At 39.9% G+C, this 20,388-nt stretch overlaps 3 protein-coding genes across 3 annotated transcripts; all 3 read right to left on the reverse strand.

Annotated features, from left to right (window-relative positions):
* Positions 1-1,225: 1,225 nt before the first annotated feature.
* Positions 1,226-7,395, reverse strand: LOC308325616 (calcium and integrin-binding family member 3-like). Its single transcript, XM_080778159.1, has 7 exons — positions 7,288-7,395; positions 6,329-6,445; positions 5,630-5,664; positions 5,231-5,342; positions 4,184-4,331; positions 1,716-1,911; positions 1,226-1,472 (listed from the first exon to the last, which is right to left on the reverse strand). Exons 2-7 carry the CDS (start codon positions 6,377-6,379, stop codon positions 1,451-1,453), a joined length of 564 nt encoding a protein of 187 aa, XP_080634285.1. The 5' UTR covers positions 6,380-6,445; positions 7,288-7,395; the 3' UTR covers positions 1,226-1,450.
* Positions 7,396-11,161: 3,766 nt separating this feature from the next.
* admp (anti-dorsalizing morphogenic protein) lies at positions 11,162-13,362 on the reverse strand (the record flags this gene model as incomplete). The annotated part of the gene is made up of 5 exons (XM_080777924.1): positions 12,939-13,362; positions 12,675-12,811; positions 12,304-12,423; positions 11,951-12,143; positions 11,162-11,589 (listed from the first exon to the last, which is right to left on the reverse strand). The coding sequence occupies exons 1-5, from the start codon at positions 13,231-13,233 to the stop codon at positions 11,162-11,164; spliced, it is 1,173 nt and encodes a 390-aa protein (XP_080634050.1). The 5' UTR covers positions 13,234-13,362.
* A 3,042-nt stretch (positions 13,363-16,404) lies between these two features.
* On the reverse strand, positions 16,405-20,038 carry pnhd (pinhead; the record flags this gene model as incomplete). The annotated part of the gene is made up of 4 exons (XM_080777925.1): positions 16,405-16,555; positions 17,236-17,294; positions 18,920-19,056; positions 19,855-20,038. 4 exons carry the CDS (start codon positions 20,036-20,038, stop codon positions 16,405-16,407), a joined length of 531 nt encoding a protein of 176 aa, XP_080634051.1.
* Between the last annotated feature and the right edge of the window lie 350 nt (positions 20,039-20,388).

Raw genomic sequence — 20,388 nt, forward strand, 5'->3', positions numbered from 1 at the left:
CATATTCGCGCCTTGTCTAAAAGACAAGCTTCTGACGAGATGCACAATATTTGAGATGAGATCCTCTTTGCTAGCCTGCACCTTTCAGTATCCCAAGGACCTTATATGACTACCACACCACAACCATTTTGTCTTAATGCCTAATACTCAACTTCTCCCTTATTTGAGCTATGCATTGTGAAATTTGGACCTTTCAGACATCCTCGTCAACACAGTTGATAAAGTGGGTGTTTCGTCATTTTGTTTTGTTTCGTTGCACTAAAGCCAAAACAGGATCTAGGGTGAGACCCCCATTAGTAGAAAACTGTAGTGGTCCATCAGTGAAAGTTAGTTCTTGGTTTACGTAAGATTGGTACAGTAGTGTAGGAGTGAGTCCATTAAGCTGCAGATAAACTGTGGTTCCCGCATTTGAAGGATGGCTTTAAATCTTAAATGTACAACGCAGACTGTATTTAGCATTATAGTCAAATGCTTCCCCTCTTGGTTTTTAGTGATTGTCGTTAAATTCATGTCATTTACATTCCCTTGTTTTACAAGTGACCACATTTTTTTTCCCACTGAAACGAAGAATGCAGGAGGAGGAAAAAATACTTTTGAGCAACAAAGTAAACCGCTGTAAATATCACATTACATAAAGAGAACCTCTTTAATTGTACTGTATACTTTCTAAAAACCACATGGAAAATGGATCTACAATTTGTAGATATGTGTACTTTTGATTTAATAAAATAAGATTCTTAAAAAAGAAAAACATCTTTATTTCACCTGAAATGTCCTTTCTGGTTTGAGTGCAAATTGTCAGAATGATAGCGGAAAGTTCTCATTGTCAGTTGACCCTATGGTGTCACAATGGAGCGTGACTGCTTTAATGACACAAATGTCTCCCTCCATTGGCCCTCTATGGCCCATTGAAATATTCTGGCAGATGTTTCCTTTATGGACGGATGTAACTGAGCCTGATAAATGCCAACACGAATGTTGACGGTCATAGCTAATGAGCCTTGTCCTGATTGAAGGGGCAATGCGGGATGTACAGTACCAGAGTAGCATTATTCAACACCGCTGTTTACAGGTGTGAGTGACAAAACATCCTGGGCTTGCAGTAGACTTACTGTAAATATTTCAGCATCCTTAAGCTTCATAATATCAGCTAAATGCATAAAAAAATATTTTTTAATGGAGAACACTTTGGTGGCATTGTCCTCTCTTTTACATTATGGTGGAAATTCTGTAAATGCAGAGACGAGGAGGCTTATATACTGTAGGTATGCCAGCGTTCAGCCTAATTTATACTGCTAATGACACTTGCTTTCGGAAAATAACCTGTTTTAAAGAAAAACTCAACACTGTCATATGATGAAGTATAAACTAGTTAAAACATTTGCAGATGCAGCAGTCTCTGCACTTCATCTCTTGAGTGCAAGACAGATGGAAGTATGGCAGCATGGCATCATATCCTTATGTGGAAGGTGCTGTGGAGAGAAATGTAACATAATATAAAATAGTCCAGGTTTATTCCACTCCTGGTTTCATTTCTTTGTGGTCAAAGTTATAGTTCCACCCAAATAAGAACATTATTAACAATACTGTATAACAATAGTCCAATACAATAACACAGCTTCATATACATTAACTAATAATGTATCTACTGCGACTCTAAAGGCCACATATTTCCCCCAATAATCAAATGGTGGTTTTGTTATTACTATTTTTACCTGAGGAAGTCCGGCGCTCTGACAATCATGTTCTGGAAGTCCTCCAGAGACAGCCGGCCGTCGTTATCCAGGTCCGCTTCGTCCAGCACTTTCTCACACACCATCTTCACCTCCTCCTCTGTCAGCTCGTTGCGGGTCAGCCTGTTCAGGGTCTTCTCCAGGTCAGACCTGCAGATGAAGTCGTCGTCGTTGAAATCTTTTCGGAAGTAAAACAAAGTGCGTTGGTCATGCATTCTTTAGTGCCACAAGTTTCAGTATTCACGTGTGTGTGTGTGTGTGTGTGTGTGTGTGTGTGTGTGTGTGTGTGTGTGTGTGTGTGTGTGTGTGTGTGTGTGTGTGTGTGTGTGTGAGAGAGAGAGAGAGACAGAGAGAGAGAGAGAGAGAGAGAGAGAATCCATTAGCTGAAGCTCTGAATGGTATTGTTTGTTAAATTGTTTGTCATAATTGTGGATGTATATGGATGTTTCCACCCGTTTATGTAGGCTGACACAAGCGACACATTGAGTCAACACAATTAATTTCGCCTGGGAGATGTCACAGTTGAATTTTCTATAACGTTTTTCTGAGTGACACCCAGTGCATCAATAGAGGGAGAGAGAGACTGAACTTGTATTATAGGATATACTAGGATTTATTAGCATATATACAGGAAAATCTTCTAGAACCTAGAATTTAATAATGCTATAGCCTATAATGTAAACACGGTTGTAAAGGCAATTATACAGTAGGCTGGGGCACAGAAGCTATGCATGTTTACACATTGAGCACTGGGTGTTTACACGCCTGTCTGTTCATGCTATGCAATCTGTACAGAGTAGACCTGTCTCCTGCTCAGTGTCTCTCGGAGCGTGAGAGGTTTGTCATGACTTGAGTAACACGAGAAACCAAATTCCTTATGGGTGATTTGTCTGAATTTCTTCCAAAGGAAACAGGAGGCTAATATTGAATAATATATACTACTAGGTACATGGATATGGAGCCAGTTCTGTTTTTGGTAAATGATCAAAACAATGTGTATATGTTCAAATATGGATGAAGCAGTTCTATTTTATTTTAGGTTAAAACAATCTGCCCTCCACCTACTCACTGACGCAACCATAGGGTAGCAGCAAACCTCTGTTCTTTTTAAATTAGAGTAAAATGAAATAGAAACACTACCCCAAGGATAACTGATTATTTACATTGAACCCATCCAATAACACCACTCACAAACACACAGCCATCATTGAACCCATCCAATAACACCACACACAAACACACAGCCATAAACTGGACAGGCCTCATTGAACCCATCCAATAACGCCACACAAACACAGCCATAAACTGGACAGGCCTGAGGGCACAATGGCAGGAGCTGGCTGTTTGCCAGCTGTCAATTTGCCATGTTTTTGTGCCATTTGTCCAGGGACTGGAACCTTCTGGAATGGATACTTGTCTGCTTCTCATTTTGGCGTGGTTTTGTCGTGCCATTTGTTCAGGGACTGGAACCTTCTGGAATGGATACAGCTTCTCTAAACTCTTGGCTATGTATCGCCCCAAGTTACCTATTATTTATACCGGCCCACACTAATGTCACTCTGACCCTAGCAGGCTACAACCGGCCCTGATTATGCCCTCATTACAGTTACCGTAGCTGAAAACCTGAAGATTTTCTTCCTTTTTTCCAACTTTGGGTTTGAATAATGGATGAAAACTTTCATTGACCCATGACCATGACTTTGTGTATGCAACAAGTTCATCTGTCGGCGCTGGTTAATTAGGGGGACACTGTCACTGCGAGCACAAACTGGGCTTTCACAAGCCGTTCCTCTCAATAATAGGCTAGTTAATAATTTATAACTTTCCCTAGGCTAGTGTACATCATGCTCTATAGCTTCTTTTATTTAGGTGTGCCCCCTCTGTTTGCAAGAGTTATGGCATTGTAGTTACTGTGCATTCATCGTATAGTTGTTACTGCAGACACTACTTACTCCAATATAAATATAAAAATATTGTTGCTGTCGGGCAGAAACCATATTCAAAGGTTTTGTGGGTTTTTTTACTACAGTGACACACAAAAGCATCAAAAGAAGCGAAGAGAGTATCAGTTTTGGACATACAGTATAAAGTTTCCACACGACAGAGACGAACAATATAGTAGTATAATAACAATGAATAACATGTGTCTTTTAACGATATAGATACAGAAACAAGACAATTCTATCTCAGGCAATGCAATTCAAATATGTTATCCATTTCACTTAACAAAATTTGCAAATGGAAGAAAATCTTTTTGGGGGAAAATACATTAGACAGAATTCAAATCAAGTAGCTGTTCTAAATCAAGTAGCCAATCCTGATCAAAATCAGAAAAAAACGAATTAATTCCAAGTGTGTCTTGATTTTGTTTTAGGGTAGTACAATATATTTGGCTTTTTGTTATTGTTCGCGGCTACATCATTTGGACAATTAATTAAATTATGCTTTACCATAAATTTTAAAAGCATAGAATGCCTTCAGGTCACGTGGAGCCATCTCACTCAGAACTGAGAACATATCCAGGAAGTCATCCAGAGTCATGTTTCCTTCTCCATCCGCAGAGAATACCTCGGCTATCCTTTGACGGAATGGGTTGTCCTAATCACAAGAGAAAGCAACTGCTCTTAAAGGTAAACATGATGGGATTGGAATTGTTTTTGTACAGTGTACAGTAGGCTATTGTGAATATTTGATGTAGTTAGAAAGATAAACCAACAGTGTCCAAAGTGTATGTCTTCCTTTATTTCTTATATATTCGGAATGGTCGCCACCAGGTATTCCTAAAGGTAACCTCAGTAAAACTATGCCTAAATCTAACCTCAGTAAAAACTATGCCTAAACCTAACCTTATTCCTAAATGTAACCTCAATAAAACGATGCCTAAACTAAACCTAACCTTATTCCTAAACCTAACCTCAGTAAAACTATGCCTAAACCTAACCTTATTCCTAAACCTAACCTTATTCCTAAACTTAACCTCAGTACATCTATACCTAACCCTAAACGTATTCCTAATCTTAACCACAGTAAAAAAAAATAATACAGGAACCGCTGGGTGGAGCAGTCTGCAAAACAAATCGGGGGAAGTGTTTTGTGGTGAGCGTTCCGGTTACTGGCCATCAGCAGCCAAACGGTTAAAGTTTTCTGCTACATATACTGAGGATCCAGTTAAAAATAGTGTTAATTACATAAATGCCTCCTTGCTCTCAGACGGTCCCTAAAGCCTATAACCACTTAAACCCTCTAGTAGTCTTAGTGAAATGGACCTGAGTTACAACTGCAGTTGGACCGCGCTTTTTTGGTTTGAAGCACGTCATCAGTGTGTAAAGAGGCGCATAATTGACCGGGGTCCCCTCGAGTGGACTTTCTTCAAGTTTAAAAGAGTCGGATAACACATAACCGGTCAAGGACCGCCGTCGATTAGTTGGCCATTCATTATTAATTAGTAACACAGGGAGAGCGGGATCTGTGGGGTGCGTGAGGGCCACTGGATCTACCTTCAGCTCTGGCATGCTGCCAATCAGCTCATATGGTAGCTTCACATCTGGCTGGCTGGTGTAGTCGAGTGGCACAAGCTGTGGTGCCAAATCCCGATAGCGATAGAACAGCCTATTGTAAGAAACGTTTAGAAAAATGCTACATTTAGTATTGGATTACAACATTGCATAACATTTGTGTTTGTGTGTATACTATACACACACACACACACACACACACACACACACACACACACACACACACACACTACTGTATTTCTTAATTGATTTCAAGGGAAGGCTACTGGAAGGTAATCACATTGGTCTCCTGATATTGAACTGTTAAACTTTGAGCAACAATAATATTTAGTTAGTACATGTTAGTAAGCCAAAACCTTAAGAATTTTGTGATTAACTTACCTGATAATTTCCTTTCTTGTAAAATATGTACAATCCTGCAAATATATATATGTTATTAAATAATATGTACTTCTATGAATAGATGAGATTGAAACAAAAGTTAATACACTTTTATGCAACTGCAGGCTATAGCTTTTTATGTGGTAAACATTATTTATACATTTTATCTACAATAATAAACAAATATCCGTAGCAACATTTCTACAGATTAACAGTCATTTTATGGAGTCCTTTTTATTATCCATATAACGTGCAATGACAGTAATTTCTTCTGAACCGCAAAGCCCTTTGATTGTGTAGCTACTTTGATGTTAATTGGAAAACTTCTAAAGATGAACCCCAGTTCTAAATTAGCCCTGAACTTCAGAGGAGGCTGTGATAAATCAACAAATGCCACCCGTCCTCCTTTTGGGGCCCTTTGATTTGAATGCAGCCAACAGGGGGCTGTGATCTGTGACATCACAAACACCTGGTCCCTCTCACTGCTTTTGGTCACCTCTGTTTTGTGAGCAAACAGATAAGCGAACAAACGCAGTTTGACAAGTCTGTCAATACCTCTGATGTGTATTTGCCCATCACTAATTTAGACAATTGGTGAAATAGCAGCGCTGTGCAAACCGAGTCAAGCAATTTGTTTCAAATGTCTCTTTTTTTTAAGAGGAGACCAACATAGTAAAAGTATAAAGGGGTATCACTAACCTGATATGCATCTAGCTGTTGCGCTGTAAAGATGGTCTGCTTATTCCCCATGTCTAAGTGGACACATTCTTAAGCTCATGGCCATTGCAGCTCCAACATGAAATGCTTTTGAACAGCCTGTGGATATGTCAGATATTAAATAGTGGGACAAAAGGAAGGGGTGCCAGTGCCAAAGAGGGTATCAGGTGTCAGGCAGCCATAGAGCCCTTTGGTTCTCCATTATAATGGCAGCATTTCATCGTTTTCACCAAGGTGAATAGCTGCCCCTTTGACAATGAGCAGGGGCTGTCGTCCGGCATCATGCCGAGTGGTATCAACCCCCTTAGTGCAACTCTATGGCCAACGCCTCGCTCAGCACTCAGGTTACACATTGCTTTAGAACCAATAGGCTAAGGCTTTCTGATGGGAGACAAGCATTGTTTTAGCTGAGAATTTCATTGTTGTGCATTTATTTGGCAAGACGTCAGAAGTAATGTGATGGTTTCAAAAGGGGTCTAAACTTCCAATCCAAACTTATAGCTGTTATTTGAAGTAGAATAGTTTCCCCTTTTTCATGCAAACCAAACATGCTAGACAGACATTTAATTGCCATTTTCTTGCATTCCATTTATTAGCTAAGGTTGCAACACTATACTTTTTCAAATAATATGCATGATGAGCAAACGACAAAAGGAATACTATTAAGGTAGTGAACAAACAAGATGGATTATTAGGAAGAATAGTTTCCTGCAGCTGACAATAAGGCATGATGACAGGAAAACAATTACACTTCATTTCAGTACTAATAACGTGCATCTGTTAAATTATTCTAATTGGAAGTATTTGTTTGTTTGTTTTTAACTTTGAAAATGAGCTTGTTATATAATGGCTTCTATGTACAACAAACAAATGTAATTAAACATTACATTTGATCATATTTATTTTGCCAAGATTAGAACAAAATTATCTCAGATACATACAGATGTTTCACAGCATGGCTCAGCAGGAGTCGGATGATCTATAAGAGGGTTGGTCGGTGTTTTCGAAGCTAATCTTGCAAACCACTGGACCGATCAGTAGCAAATTGCCTACAGGAACAGATCCACTATTTTTAATAGGAAGCGACACATGCTTGGAGAACCCAGATAGTAAGAATATCCCTTGTCAACAGACAAGCCACAGACAGCTCTGACAACAACAGTCTTTCAAGTCATCTGGTCATGGATCACCATCCCAGAGTACCCCTCATATCATCGCTTTACTCGGGACACAAGCTTTTGTTCTTCTCACTGTAAGCTGCTGTCAGAGGTGACATTAGGAAACAGCTGAGCCTGGGTCTTATTTCAGTATATTGTGGGTGGGTGTATGTGTGTGTGCGCATGCATAATCATAGCATGCAAAATATAAAACAAAAATACATCGCATGGTTGCACCTGGGACGTATCCTCAGTGATGTATCCCAAGGTCATCGGGGTTTCGGGTCTCCCAACATCATACCCCTCACTCGGGTGACCCAGCCGGGGTGATCAAGTCCTGACTTACGTACCAGTAGCTACCCTCGATCAGTCCCATTAGGGAAAAACCAGGGCCACACAATCCGTTCCTCCCGAAATACTCTGCCGGGACTGGGAGGCACTATTCTGGCACGTGGAAGGACTATAGGCTCTGTAGGTTGACTCCTGTCCGGGCCCCTCCTACGTCTCACCAGGTCCACTCCTGCTCTCACGAGGTCCAGCCCCTGTGCATTCCACCAGACTCCCAGGAATGGTGGATTCTCGAGCCGCAATGGTTCTTCTGCAGGCTCCACCTAGCCCATGGTGGTGCCGCAGGCTCCGCTTGCGGTTTGAATGGCCCTCCTAAAGGCCTCACCGTGGGTTTGTTGGGCTTCTTCCTCACGGAAGACACAGGCTGGGGCGCCAACCCATACTGCTCCCGGGTGCCATCTACATTCTGTCTGTCCCCCATCTCTCCAGACTATTCCTGGTTTATAATATAATATAATATAATAAGAAAAAATACATTTAAACCAATCTTTGAAACACATTTTTTAATATATTTTAATTCTTTGTTTTTAGTTATTCATTTTTTTTGTCATTCTATATAGGCCTACCGGTATCCATAGATTATGGGCTCCATCTTGCGCCACCCTTTACCCCTTATCCCTAAACTTATTTGCCATTTTGTACTATTTTAAAACATTCCAAAATAGTTCAACTAGCCAATCTACATCGACATGTTGTTAGCTTATAGATTGGCTATTTATACTATTTTAAAATGTTTTAAAATAGTAAAAAGTTGCAAATAAGTTTAGGGATAAGGGGTGGCGCAAAGGGGTTACCAACCCAACACTTTCATCAAAGTTTCATCACCCTCTGGTGGTAATACTCTCTCTGTGCAGACTCACTGTAGTGTAGAACGTCAAAATATCTTTAAAAAAAGAACTGTTCCCTTCCAATTTGATGAAAGCATGATTTTAACAGGTGATATTTTCTTCTGGTTCTCATTGCAATTGTTATTTTATTTTTGTTCAATCTATTAACAGGTATTGTATACCGTAACTTATTTAAACGAATAAAACATTATTGTAACCAATCGTTATGGCTGTGTTAACTATAGCACATCTGTAATGGTTGGAGGTGGTCATATGCCATGACTTCCGGTAATTGTCACCAGGTCTCAACATAGAGATTTTGGACTGATGTGTTAAACAGACTTGGACAATCAATGACATTGAAGCTTTTCTGGTGGCCCATGACACCTTTTTTACATGATATTTTCATTTTAATTTGTCACCTGTCTCTCTGTATAATAGAACAGTTACCTAAGGGGCTGCAGTGCTGGCAATAACGTGAATTGGTGGCAGTAAAATAAACATACAAACAGCAGTAAAAATCAGTACAAAATGTGAATGTCATTCTGTTACAGTTTAATGTTTGACCTCAGAAGCCAAATTTACCTTATGACTTGTCACATGTCATGTCACATTTATATAGCTACACTCCACATTTCCTTTCACCAGTAAAATGTTTAGTAAAGCGGAAATGCTGTAAAACTAATCTGATATTACCTTATAGTAAAGGGACTATATGCTTTAAAATATAATTCACATATGTTATTCCTATAATACTTGCCTCTGAATAGTAGTTAATGACATAGTAGGCATTCAATGGTTGGTTTTAGGCCGTGCCATAGGGAAGCAATAATGATCTGAGAGTCAACCCAAAAGCCTGCTCCAAATGCATGTCTATACTGCTGGACAGTTAGAGAGACAATACATTTTCAAATCCACACTACTCATTGAAGACTTGTCACCTTTAGACACTTAATTTTGTTCTCTCCAGACACACTGCTGTGTGCAAAATACAGATGTGGATTGGCACTCAGCAATGCACGTCCGTTCTCAGGTGAATTTACCCATCCCACTGGGCTTCATTTTAGGGATCTAATCAAGGTATATGCTAATCAGTATTGGCCATTGGTCATTAAGCCAATGAGTTTTTAAACCTTTTCCAGTGGCTAAAATGTCTCTAATCACTAATCAAATATATTAGTATAGTATAGCTGCTGCAAAGCTTGTTCCAATAACAATACAGCAACATGTTCAATATTTTAATTACGGGTATAGACCAGATTTGAAAATAACATGTTTTGGGTGATTTGATCGGGACATCCCTATACTTAATTTAACCATATATGCATGACCTTATGTGGGTTGGGATCTCTCTCAAGTAAACCTCACCTGCATTTAATATTTGAAAACCATATATTACACGAATAAAGACCCCCAGGAAAGTGTTCTAAATCTTCTAAACGTCATTAACATATCTTTTTTTGAAAAAAGGGTGAAGGTTTCCCTTTAAAGAGTTTCTCTCATTCTCACTTTAGACTCAGTCTCACACGTTTTACTGTCATTCTACTGTTTACAAAATGTATTCATTTTTAAACCCAATTTTACTTTGCCAGCTTACTTTGCCAGCTTTGATGAATTGAGTACAAAGGACCCCAATGGAAACAAGCCATAGTGCTTTTTTTCTCCTGTGTTTAATCCTATTAACAGACAATCAAAAGCAAGTGCTAGGGGACATGTGAACCTCTGTTCTATTGGATTGAAAAATAAACTGTCAGGATTTATAGAGACTTTGTAAATAAAGACTATGAAGTTAAAGCTCTGCTGTGTAACTGTAACTCCAAATTTGAATCCTGGCGTTCCTGCGCAAGTTCTGAATTTATACCATTGAGCTAATAGAGCCTGTCTGCTTTCTCCGGTATAGACGTGTTTTTTTCTCCAATAGAATAGCAGGGAGACAGTATAACCAACTCTTCAAGATCATGCGTTAATAAATATATAGTCAAAACTATTCCGTTCAAAAATTTACAGATTGCATATTTATTTTATATAATTAAATTAATTTCAAACAACTGTAGCCCTTAGTGGTCAATTTTTACTGTTTTAGCTGGCCTTTTGTGTATATCCCCACTATACTAAAAATAAATAAATGTCAATGGACACATTTTCATTCTCTAGTTTTTTGTTTTTCTACATTTATTAAGATTTAATTAATATCATAACAGATAATATAAACATGTACATCTTTCACGGGATATTACTTCCTTCACAACTATATATTATAATTTCTGCATATTTACATATTTTACAATGCCACTTGCCATCGTGCACATAACTCAACTGTTACTATCGCATCTAAAAACTTAGTAGTTTGTATATAGTTTGTAGAGATTGTTACAATTTTATAAAACGTGACTGATTTTCACATTGTAGCTTTCCGTTCACATGACTGTGTTATGTCCTCAGTGGCTGGTTAATAGTCTTATTGGTGGTCCAAACACATATCATCATTGGCAGCCGCAACTCCCTGCCACCATGTCGTCATACTGCTTTAGCACCACATTCTCTTCATCGTCAAAGTACAGCAGGTTGATGGAGAAGAGCTTGTCGGGCACGCAGCATGGCATGTCGATGCCCTTGGTCAGCTTCAGGGCATTGATGATGGACTGGACCGTGGCGTGGTTGGTGGGCCTCATGTTCTGGCCCAGGGGGAAGGGGCACGAGCCCTGGCAGTGGTAGGCGTTGTAGCCACGCGGGGAGACGATCCAGCCCGACCAGCCGATCTCTTCAAAGTCCACATAGAGGGGCTGTCGCTTGCATGGCGTCGGCGTGATGATCTCCTCGTCGTAGTAGTCTAGGGAGCGGGCAGGCCGGGAGGCAGCGCCCTTCATGGGCCGCTGGGGCAGGGAGGGGGAGTCCACTGAGTCACTGGGATCTGATGGAAGAGAGAAGAGATTTTAATTTAGGAAAATATATGGTTCTGTGTTTAGATTTATTAACCACTAAGCCTTATTTTATACTTCATCGTATGACAGTGTCATGCGATGACACTGTCACAACAATGTTCTATCGGCACACATTGTATCCTTTGGTTTGTTTCATTCGAAAATAGCAATGGTCAACTCAACAAACGGTACTACAGATTTAAACCGGTATATGGAGCATATAGATACAAGCGCCGAACAATCTGTACTCATTACAATAATTGTACTGATCCAATTCCCACCATAGCCCTTAGATCTGAATGGAAAGCACAGTGATATTATGTTGCGTTCACTTATGGCGATGAAGTGTACCTTTGTTCTCCAGGGTAGCTGAACGGCGTCCATCATCAGTGAAGAGCACCAGCATGGGCTGCTTGCTCAGGTGATGGTTGCGTCCTGATGCGAAACGCACATGATGCTTCATGTCCATGGGGGTCCCTCCCAGGGTCTTCACTACCACCTGAAGACCCAGGTTACTGTCTTCATTTGACATCCAGGAGCGCACCTAAAGCGAAACAAAATGTCATTAAGTCGATTGTAACACAGCCATCATTGCAGATTCATTCAGTAATTATGTTCACATTCCCAAAGTAAAGTCCTCAGTATCAATGGACACTGAGGATTTTGCTGTGTGCAGTGAGTGCAGACCTGTAGGATATACTTACAGCTTGTGTAATGGTGAACACCTCCCAACCAGTGGAGTGGACGGGGATCAGCCGAGAGGAGAGCAGCTTCTTCTGTGTAATGTTCATTTTCTTGCTATTAAGGAGTTGGTAAATGCTGACCTAAATGAAGAAAAGGGGGGGGGGGAGTTTAGTCATGAGTTCCATGCTTGAGCTTGATGGCAGAGCTTGATGGCAGATCAGAAAAGTAGCCTATATCTATAAGTGTATAGGCTTACTTTAGATTTAATTGCATGTTAGAAATTGTCTGCTGAGACTGAGTCACAATTCCAAACTATAATTGCTGAATTTGATTAGTATGAGCATGACAAATCAGGGCAGGTAATGTTAATATTATTGTAGCATTCAATTACCTGGCAGAAATGATGTCTGTTGAACGTTGTTGATGTCTGGGGTCTCAACTTGAACAGATGCAACTCGGCAGTGAGAATTTTCTCCGTTATCGCAACATTGGACAAATTGAACCTGAACTGAACTTGATCACTGCGCACTGAAAAAGACAAATAATATTGTTAGACACCGGCCATTCCATCTGCTGTTAATACTATGGTATGGTTCGTATTATAAGTTAACTAAACTATAGCATAAGACATTCATAAATGATATTCCAAGCTTACGTTTGTCGAAGAAACTGCGAACGGTATTCCCCTCCAAAAGATAGGGGTCCTTGGTGACGCCGTTGACGTCTGCAACAGTGTTGTATAAATCCAGCATGTACTGAGGAGGCTGCTTGTGGCCTCGAGCCATCGGTGGATCCTCCATCCCAAAAACCTCCAGGAGCCTCTTGATAGCCGCCGAGCGAACCTCCTCTGGTTCGTTTTCCACTTTTAATTGGTTTTCCAAATCATTCGTGGGCCGTGCAACTGCGGTGCACACGACCATGGCACAACAACTCAGCACAAAAAGCAACATGTTGGAAATAAAAGCCTGCAGTTGTAAGTCTCCGTGTGCGTAAATGTCCTCAAGCCACACCGCCAGCAGAGTGAAGTGTGAAGGCGTCTGGAGGAAGCTCCACTTTTTATATCAACCGTTTACAGTGTCTCCAACCTCTCAGCAAACAGCTATAAAGATGCTATTTGGTCGCAAATGTAAATCACCCATCAGTGAATATAAAGGGAAGCTAATGGCGCTGTTAACAAGGTGTGAACCCGATTGGAGATTTTATTCATTCTCATTCTCTCCATCCACGTCTGGCAAATTGTAAAAGAATAAAACAAACGAGATTTGTGTTATGAAATTCCAACTCATGGATGAATATTATGGGATATTTTCTTTGTCATATTTAGCTTTAGACTATACATTGAATGGAAATGCTAATGCTGGACAGAATACACGGAGCTGGTGTTTCTAGGAAGTGCACTCACCACGGGTGGCCAACACCTTCTAAATGAATCCATTAATTTAGAATAATGGGTGGAGTGTCTTACAGGAATACCAATTACTTACAATAAATAGAAACGTTTGCCGCTTATATGGTTCATTTAAATGACTAAACTTCTAGGCTAGAAGTTATGTGCACCTGGATAAACATAGATTCGGTATTTTTGACTTAATAATAAATAATGTCAGCAGGCCTTGCTAAATGACCAGAGATCACAAGGGCGTACCTAGGATATAATATTACGTTATTGTTGTTGATGATGACGATGATGGAGATGTTATTATTATTATTTAGCTATTATACAGCTATCCATACAGCCTAAACGTGTTATGTCGCTATCATTTTCTTAAATATGGCATAATAGCCTATATAGTTAAATATTGAAAGTTCTTTTTTTGTTTGCCTACAAAGTAAAAACAACTAAATAATGTACAAGAATTTCAACTAGGTTATTTTAACTAGACTTTCACTATAGTCTATAGGTTATAGTTTTAGACAGTAAAGGAATGTCTATGTCCATTGGGTCCCAGAGATAAAAGTCCAGTGTCTTACTGTGGCCTATAATACATTTAAATTTGGGGGCTTTGAAATTAAAAGATCTGAGAGTCACTGGCCTAGATTAAAGGTACAAATTCGTTTGAAAATGCCTATCAAAGTCTATATCGCTCTGATGTTGGTGAATTGAGAACTGTCCAATTAGTACCTTTGATCTTCACACATCTTCACTTAAAAACAGCAATTGAAGAATTGACTTAAAACAATTGTAAAACGCAGATCAAACGTTTCTTTATAGTGACTTAGCAAGCAAATCGTATCTTGTTTTTGCGTGAATCACAGAAGTACACAAATTGTTGTTTCACACCACGATATCAAAATTAGGAGCTATTAACTTTGATGTGCGTGTGTTCTTTCTAAGGGACATCTGTAAAATCGGGATGCCACGTGTTTTGCAAGACAGTCCATTGTGTGCACATCTGTTCAAATTGATAGGCAGGCTTGTAATATATTACAGGTTTTGCTTTTTACTGTATTGGATTTTAAACTGGCTTACAATGAAAACTCTTGACACAATCATAATCACCCCTTGAATGTGCTGGTAGTGTAGAATACTTATTTTTTGTGGTCAAAGCAAAAACGTTAAATATAGTAAAAACTCTATAATTATGCATGGTGTTTGTTCAGTAACATGGGTCTCCCCATCTCTCCAGTTAAAAACTATAGCCTACTACTAATATTAATATATTTGCAGTTCCAGGTACCAATTTGATCAGGAGAGAGAACCTATTTATAGCTTCAATTGTATATTAGGCTACGTCCAATTTTGTATAATCACCTCCAATCGAGCAATCCTGCATGTATAAAGTATATATCCTGCATTCATCTATGGATAAAATGTGTAGGCCTATATATATTTCCAGTCTACTAAAGTGCAAGAGAGACGAGAGACATGTTAAACACTAGGAATATAGAGCTTTTTGACATTTATTTTTAATCTAATTAATACATTAGATCGTTTAATGAATAAACAAATGAGTATATAAATAAAATGAACATCCCTTAAGTATAGGCCTAAATTCTCCCTAACAGGAGCCCTCATACAAGGTTGTTTTATGCATGCACCTCATCATGGTACCACAACACCTCAAAGACCATTAAAACAAGGCTCCAGACTTCCCAAAACAAACTTGTCCGGCTACGACTTGGCCTTACTCCCCGAATCCACCTCACCCCTGCCCATTTTGATAGGCTGGAATGGCTTATGGGTTGACAACTTGCAATGGGCATGGTCTACAAGATTTGCTACAAGATACCCATGTACCTGTGAGAAAACACCATAGTTCAACAAACCACGTGCAACCCAGATTCGGTTCAAAGAAGGGTTTAAATTAATTTCGCCCTGTGAAACGCCCTACCAACATCCATTATGAAATGTGAATCCCTAGACTCCTTCAAAACTGCTCTCAAAATGCACCTACGGGCGGCTGCAATACGAAGGCCTGTATAAAAAAGTCGAAGTCCCCACCCCCTTCTTGTTTTTTCCTTTTTTTAGGGGAGCGCTAGCCCCTCCTATATTCAGCTATAGTGTACATTTTCGTCTTACACAAACATCAGATGTGGACAAGCAAATCTGCTATTTCTGTCCTACACGAAGTGTAAATTCCCATTGACAATGAATGGATGATGTACGATGATAAAAGTGCCCCTCACTTCACACGGGTGTGGTTTTTAACTGCATATCCTTTGCTTCATATAAGTGTATATTTGCGCATGTTCTGATTAATTGAAAATGGAAGACCCTTATGTAAACAAGTCTTGTGCTTTTTCTGGTTCTATCCTCAAGTATATACAGTAGCAGTCTTTGTATTGACCTGTACTTTCGTTTGAAATGTAAAACCATTCTGCATACTGTGAAATAAAATCCATCAATGTGTTTCTGTCATTTCGGAAGCACACACATCATTCACTCTCAGTATTATGAGATAAAATTTATTTACAAAATTATATATATATTTCTTTACATATATTACATATAATACAGCACTATTTAAGAAAACAAAATTGTTAAGACATCAGAACTTCAAGTTTAAGGGTTTTCATGTGGCAATGAGCTATACAGAGACACTATACAGTAAATGTAAATTACACTGCATTAAGTTCTTGAGAATGTCAGTTCATGTGTTGTTCAATGGAGCGTGCGTTATTTAGTCCTGACAAAGACAGGAGGTGATGGCGAGGACATTGCGAATCTGCCCATGCTGATTAAGGAACGTGTGGCTCTCGTAGCCTCGTGGAACACAGGAGCTGGACGGCCTTTCAGCCCACAAGTGGCAAATATCCGGATCAGACGGACTCCTAAAGGAAGACATAAGTGGGAAAAAATGACAAAAAGAACACAATCAGCATGATTTTTTGGGGGGGTAAATTAATGTCCTACTTCATCATAGACTAGTATAGTGTCACAAAAAGTCATGTGATGCTGACTCTTAATCACAGCGATGCAAGTTTAAATTGAGTGAATGGCCTGAATATCTGTTATGGGACATACTGTAGCGTGTACATAGCCTATAGAATATACAGTAGGCCTATACTTTTTGTTATGTCATGTGTTATTTATATAATAAATGTAACATGCACTGCAGACCACGTCAAACTTGATTTTGAGGGAGCAACGCTGCCTGAAAATCTAGGTGTGCCTAAACATCTAGTGTGATACATCTCCAGAAAGAATTAAAAAACATAGGCTAAGTAAATACCCTTGGAGCGATGACAAAATAACTAGTAAAATGGGACACCACAAAATCCTTGGTGTTAATTTAATGTTGAGAGTCTAACAACGGATCCCTATGTTTAACTCTCGTAGTTGTTAAATGAACACTGAGGATTTTGGGTACTAATCCCTCCCCATGCCCCAAACCGACATACTGGAAGGTGTCAGAGATCACAAGTTACTGCTGGGAGGACCGGGGAGGCCCGGGGGAAGGAGGGAGAGACATAATGGTGTCAAGCATGCTGGCAGCTGTGTTCATGCTTACCTGAGAAGGCATCGGTTTCCTGCGGTGCAGCCTCCCAAACATCGGCCCACGTCTATTTCCTGTAGAAAATTAGCAACACAGTGAGAGGTCTATTCACTCACAGCTGGCCACAAATATTGACCCTTCTGAGTGAGCCGAATCCTTGCCATTCAGCATGCTAAATGCTTTGATTCGACACCTGCAAGGCACCATGTTTGCTCTCTGCTGCTCACACCTTTTGTGCAAGGAGGGGTTAAGGCAGGCTACTGAGACCCAAACACAACAGCCGTAAATTCAACCCGGACAAATACCTTTGACTTTTTGTTAACTATCAAATAGGCACATAAATGTCATTAGATTATACATTCATGATTATGCAATGAGGACATGCACACTTTTATAGGAGTTTAAATAGTGTTTCCTGGACAAATTCTATCATCTCAAAATTAGGTGATACAAAAACAGAGACTCAACACATTGTAAATGGTATTTCGGACTTGCATGTCAGACTATTGATATGTCGGAAAAGCGTACGCACCGATTGTGAATAAGCCAAATTTGTTTTATCTTCCACTACACTACTCTTGGGAGGTATTTCCTTCCATGTATAAATGGTGAAACGATCACCCAACATTTAATGTGTATTGGTGTTGGGTGTGACAATATCCTTAACAGTCTGGTGTGCGGTGCCAGCCACTAAACAGTGGATTCGGCTGATTGATTGCTGACTTCCAAGCCCACATGATGAATAAAGATACTTGATTACTGTGTCTCACACCAAGCTGGGACCAAGAAAGAACCTCCCCATTTCATTAAATACAAAAGAATGAACCTAGTCATAATGGACAGATGTACTCCCAAATGCACAGTCCAATGAGAATCAGACAACTTTTAAATGCAAGGGATTTGGTGCTCAACAATGAACAAGGAACAGTTTCCAAGCAAAGATTATAATAATAACAATATACCTGGGCACTTCAAGACTAACGGTAGGGTTTTAGTTTGTTAACATAAATTGCTATAAATTCTGATAGTACTTATTGAGTATTTGTTCAGTAACAGGAGACAACAGAAGAAGTGATGAAACAAATAAACGAGCAGACAAAATTGGAAGTGGAATACTATAAAATGTAATCAGATAATTGATTAGGTGAAATTTAAAACCCACCTGAAATTTAAAACCTATGTATTAAAGAGGTGGATAGACCAGGGAGACCCGTTACTGAAACTTTTAACAAATAACTAAAAACGATCACTTCCTTGCCTTTAAGACACGGCAAACATCTGAAATATGCAGATGTTAGCAGTGTCAACCCATTCTGTGCGGGAACCCCTTTTGGTGTTTTACTCCCTCAGGCCGGGAACCCATTTTGGTGTTCTGTACAGTATGTACAGTATTAAAAAAATGGATGCTGCTTTCAAAAGTTTTTCAAAAAGGTCAGGATTTAGAAGGATTTTTTGAATCGGCCTCAGGCCTAAATGGGTTAAAGGCAATTAAATAAGTGGTCCCACTGTCCCTTTTGTTGTTTGTAGTATCCAGGTAAAAGGTTTTTGAGTATGGACAAATATCGTTTGTTGTGGTTTGAATTATTTATATAAATTGTAAATCATTCTTAAATGTAACTTCTAGTTTTTTTTTTTAATCCACAATTAAGATTAATCAATATTTATTAAACAGGCTCATATTATGTAGCCTCTACTTTACCTTCAGCTTCTCCTCTTTGATTCCATCAGCATGGTCTACTATTTCATAATAGTACTCCACATATGGAACCCTGTAGCAGCTTTCCTTCATCTCACAGGTAGACACTGTCTGGATCAGGTCTGCTTTATTAGGGCTCTCTACCAGGGCAGAGCCAAACTTGGTTGGAACACAGGATAATCCCTCTGTGAATGTATGAATTCAGATGTTAAACTTTGAATATGATGTTCACAAGAGAATAAAAGCATCGGCCGTGTAGACAATTTGCCTGCAGTAATAAAGCACTGATGTGGGTGGCAAACAGTGGACGTGGATAAAATGACTTTGTCACACACACACACACACACACACACACACACACACACACACACACACACACACACACACCCATGATTCATTCACTATAATCAGCATGCTTTTTTATTACATTTTTACAATTACAGAAATGTTGTGGAAGACACTTCACGTCCCATTTGAGACCTTTGGGGTAAAGGCCCCATATGAAAAGATATGCCCAACAAGAGAAGATTTTCAAGGCTCTAGCAGTGATTTTCAACCCGTTTCATTTCAAGGACCCCCAGTTTGACATGCATTAGTCTACGGACCCCCATTTAATAGCATTTCTATCTCTGGGACCCCCAATTCATATTGTAAAATCAATGCGAATTTAGCTTACAAATGGAACCAAATGGACCCTAACGGGTCCATGTGTACACTCTCTGAGTTACAGACCCATAAGGGTCCATTTGGTTCCAAACTATATGATTTAGCTGGGTCCCCCCTGGAACTCCCTCAAGTACCCCTGGGGGTCCCGGACCCCACTTTGGGAACCACTGCTCTAGGCTACAGCCTACACTGCTTTGTTTTACATAATCAACTTTACTCGTGTGTTTGTTTGTTTGTGGGTAGGTGACAGGAGGTAACATGTGTCTACACACCTGGTGAGCCCTTGAAGGTCGAGCATCCTCCCACGTCGATGACTGTCTCATATGGTGTCTCAAACAGGTAGGTCCGCAGGGCGGGGACGCGGATACAGTGTGTCATCTTGTTTTCACACTGACACTCCTCGATGACTTCCACCTCCCGCGGTCCTTCAAACAGAAGCACCCGTTCCACTCGCATCCCAGTGGGTTCGCACACGTGGTTCGGTCCACATGAAGGTAAATGCCCGACTGTCTCTGCTCCCCGTGAAGACACAGCTCCACGCGTCCTTATCTGTACACAAGCAATTGCATTATAGGTTAGGCATGTCCAAACATTTGTTGTGGACAAAAATAGTTTTTAAAGTGTGTAGCACATAGGCCACGAGGGGTATCCGGAGAACTCGCCAGTTTACTAACTCGCCGCAGCGAAAGTTCTTCATCGTTATGCTAACATGCTGTCTTCATCGTTATGCTAACATGCTGTCACCTCTATGGCTGTCACCCAGTAGGCCTATGTCAAACCCACAGTTATACCGGTAGTTCATTTCC

Source organism: Protomyctophum bolini (assembly GCF_963924005.1).
Source record: "Protomyctophum bolini genome assembly, chromosome: 12".
NCBI lineage: Eukaryota > Metazoa > Chordata > Actinopteri > Myctophiformes > Myctophidae > Protomyctophum > Protomyctophum bolini.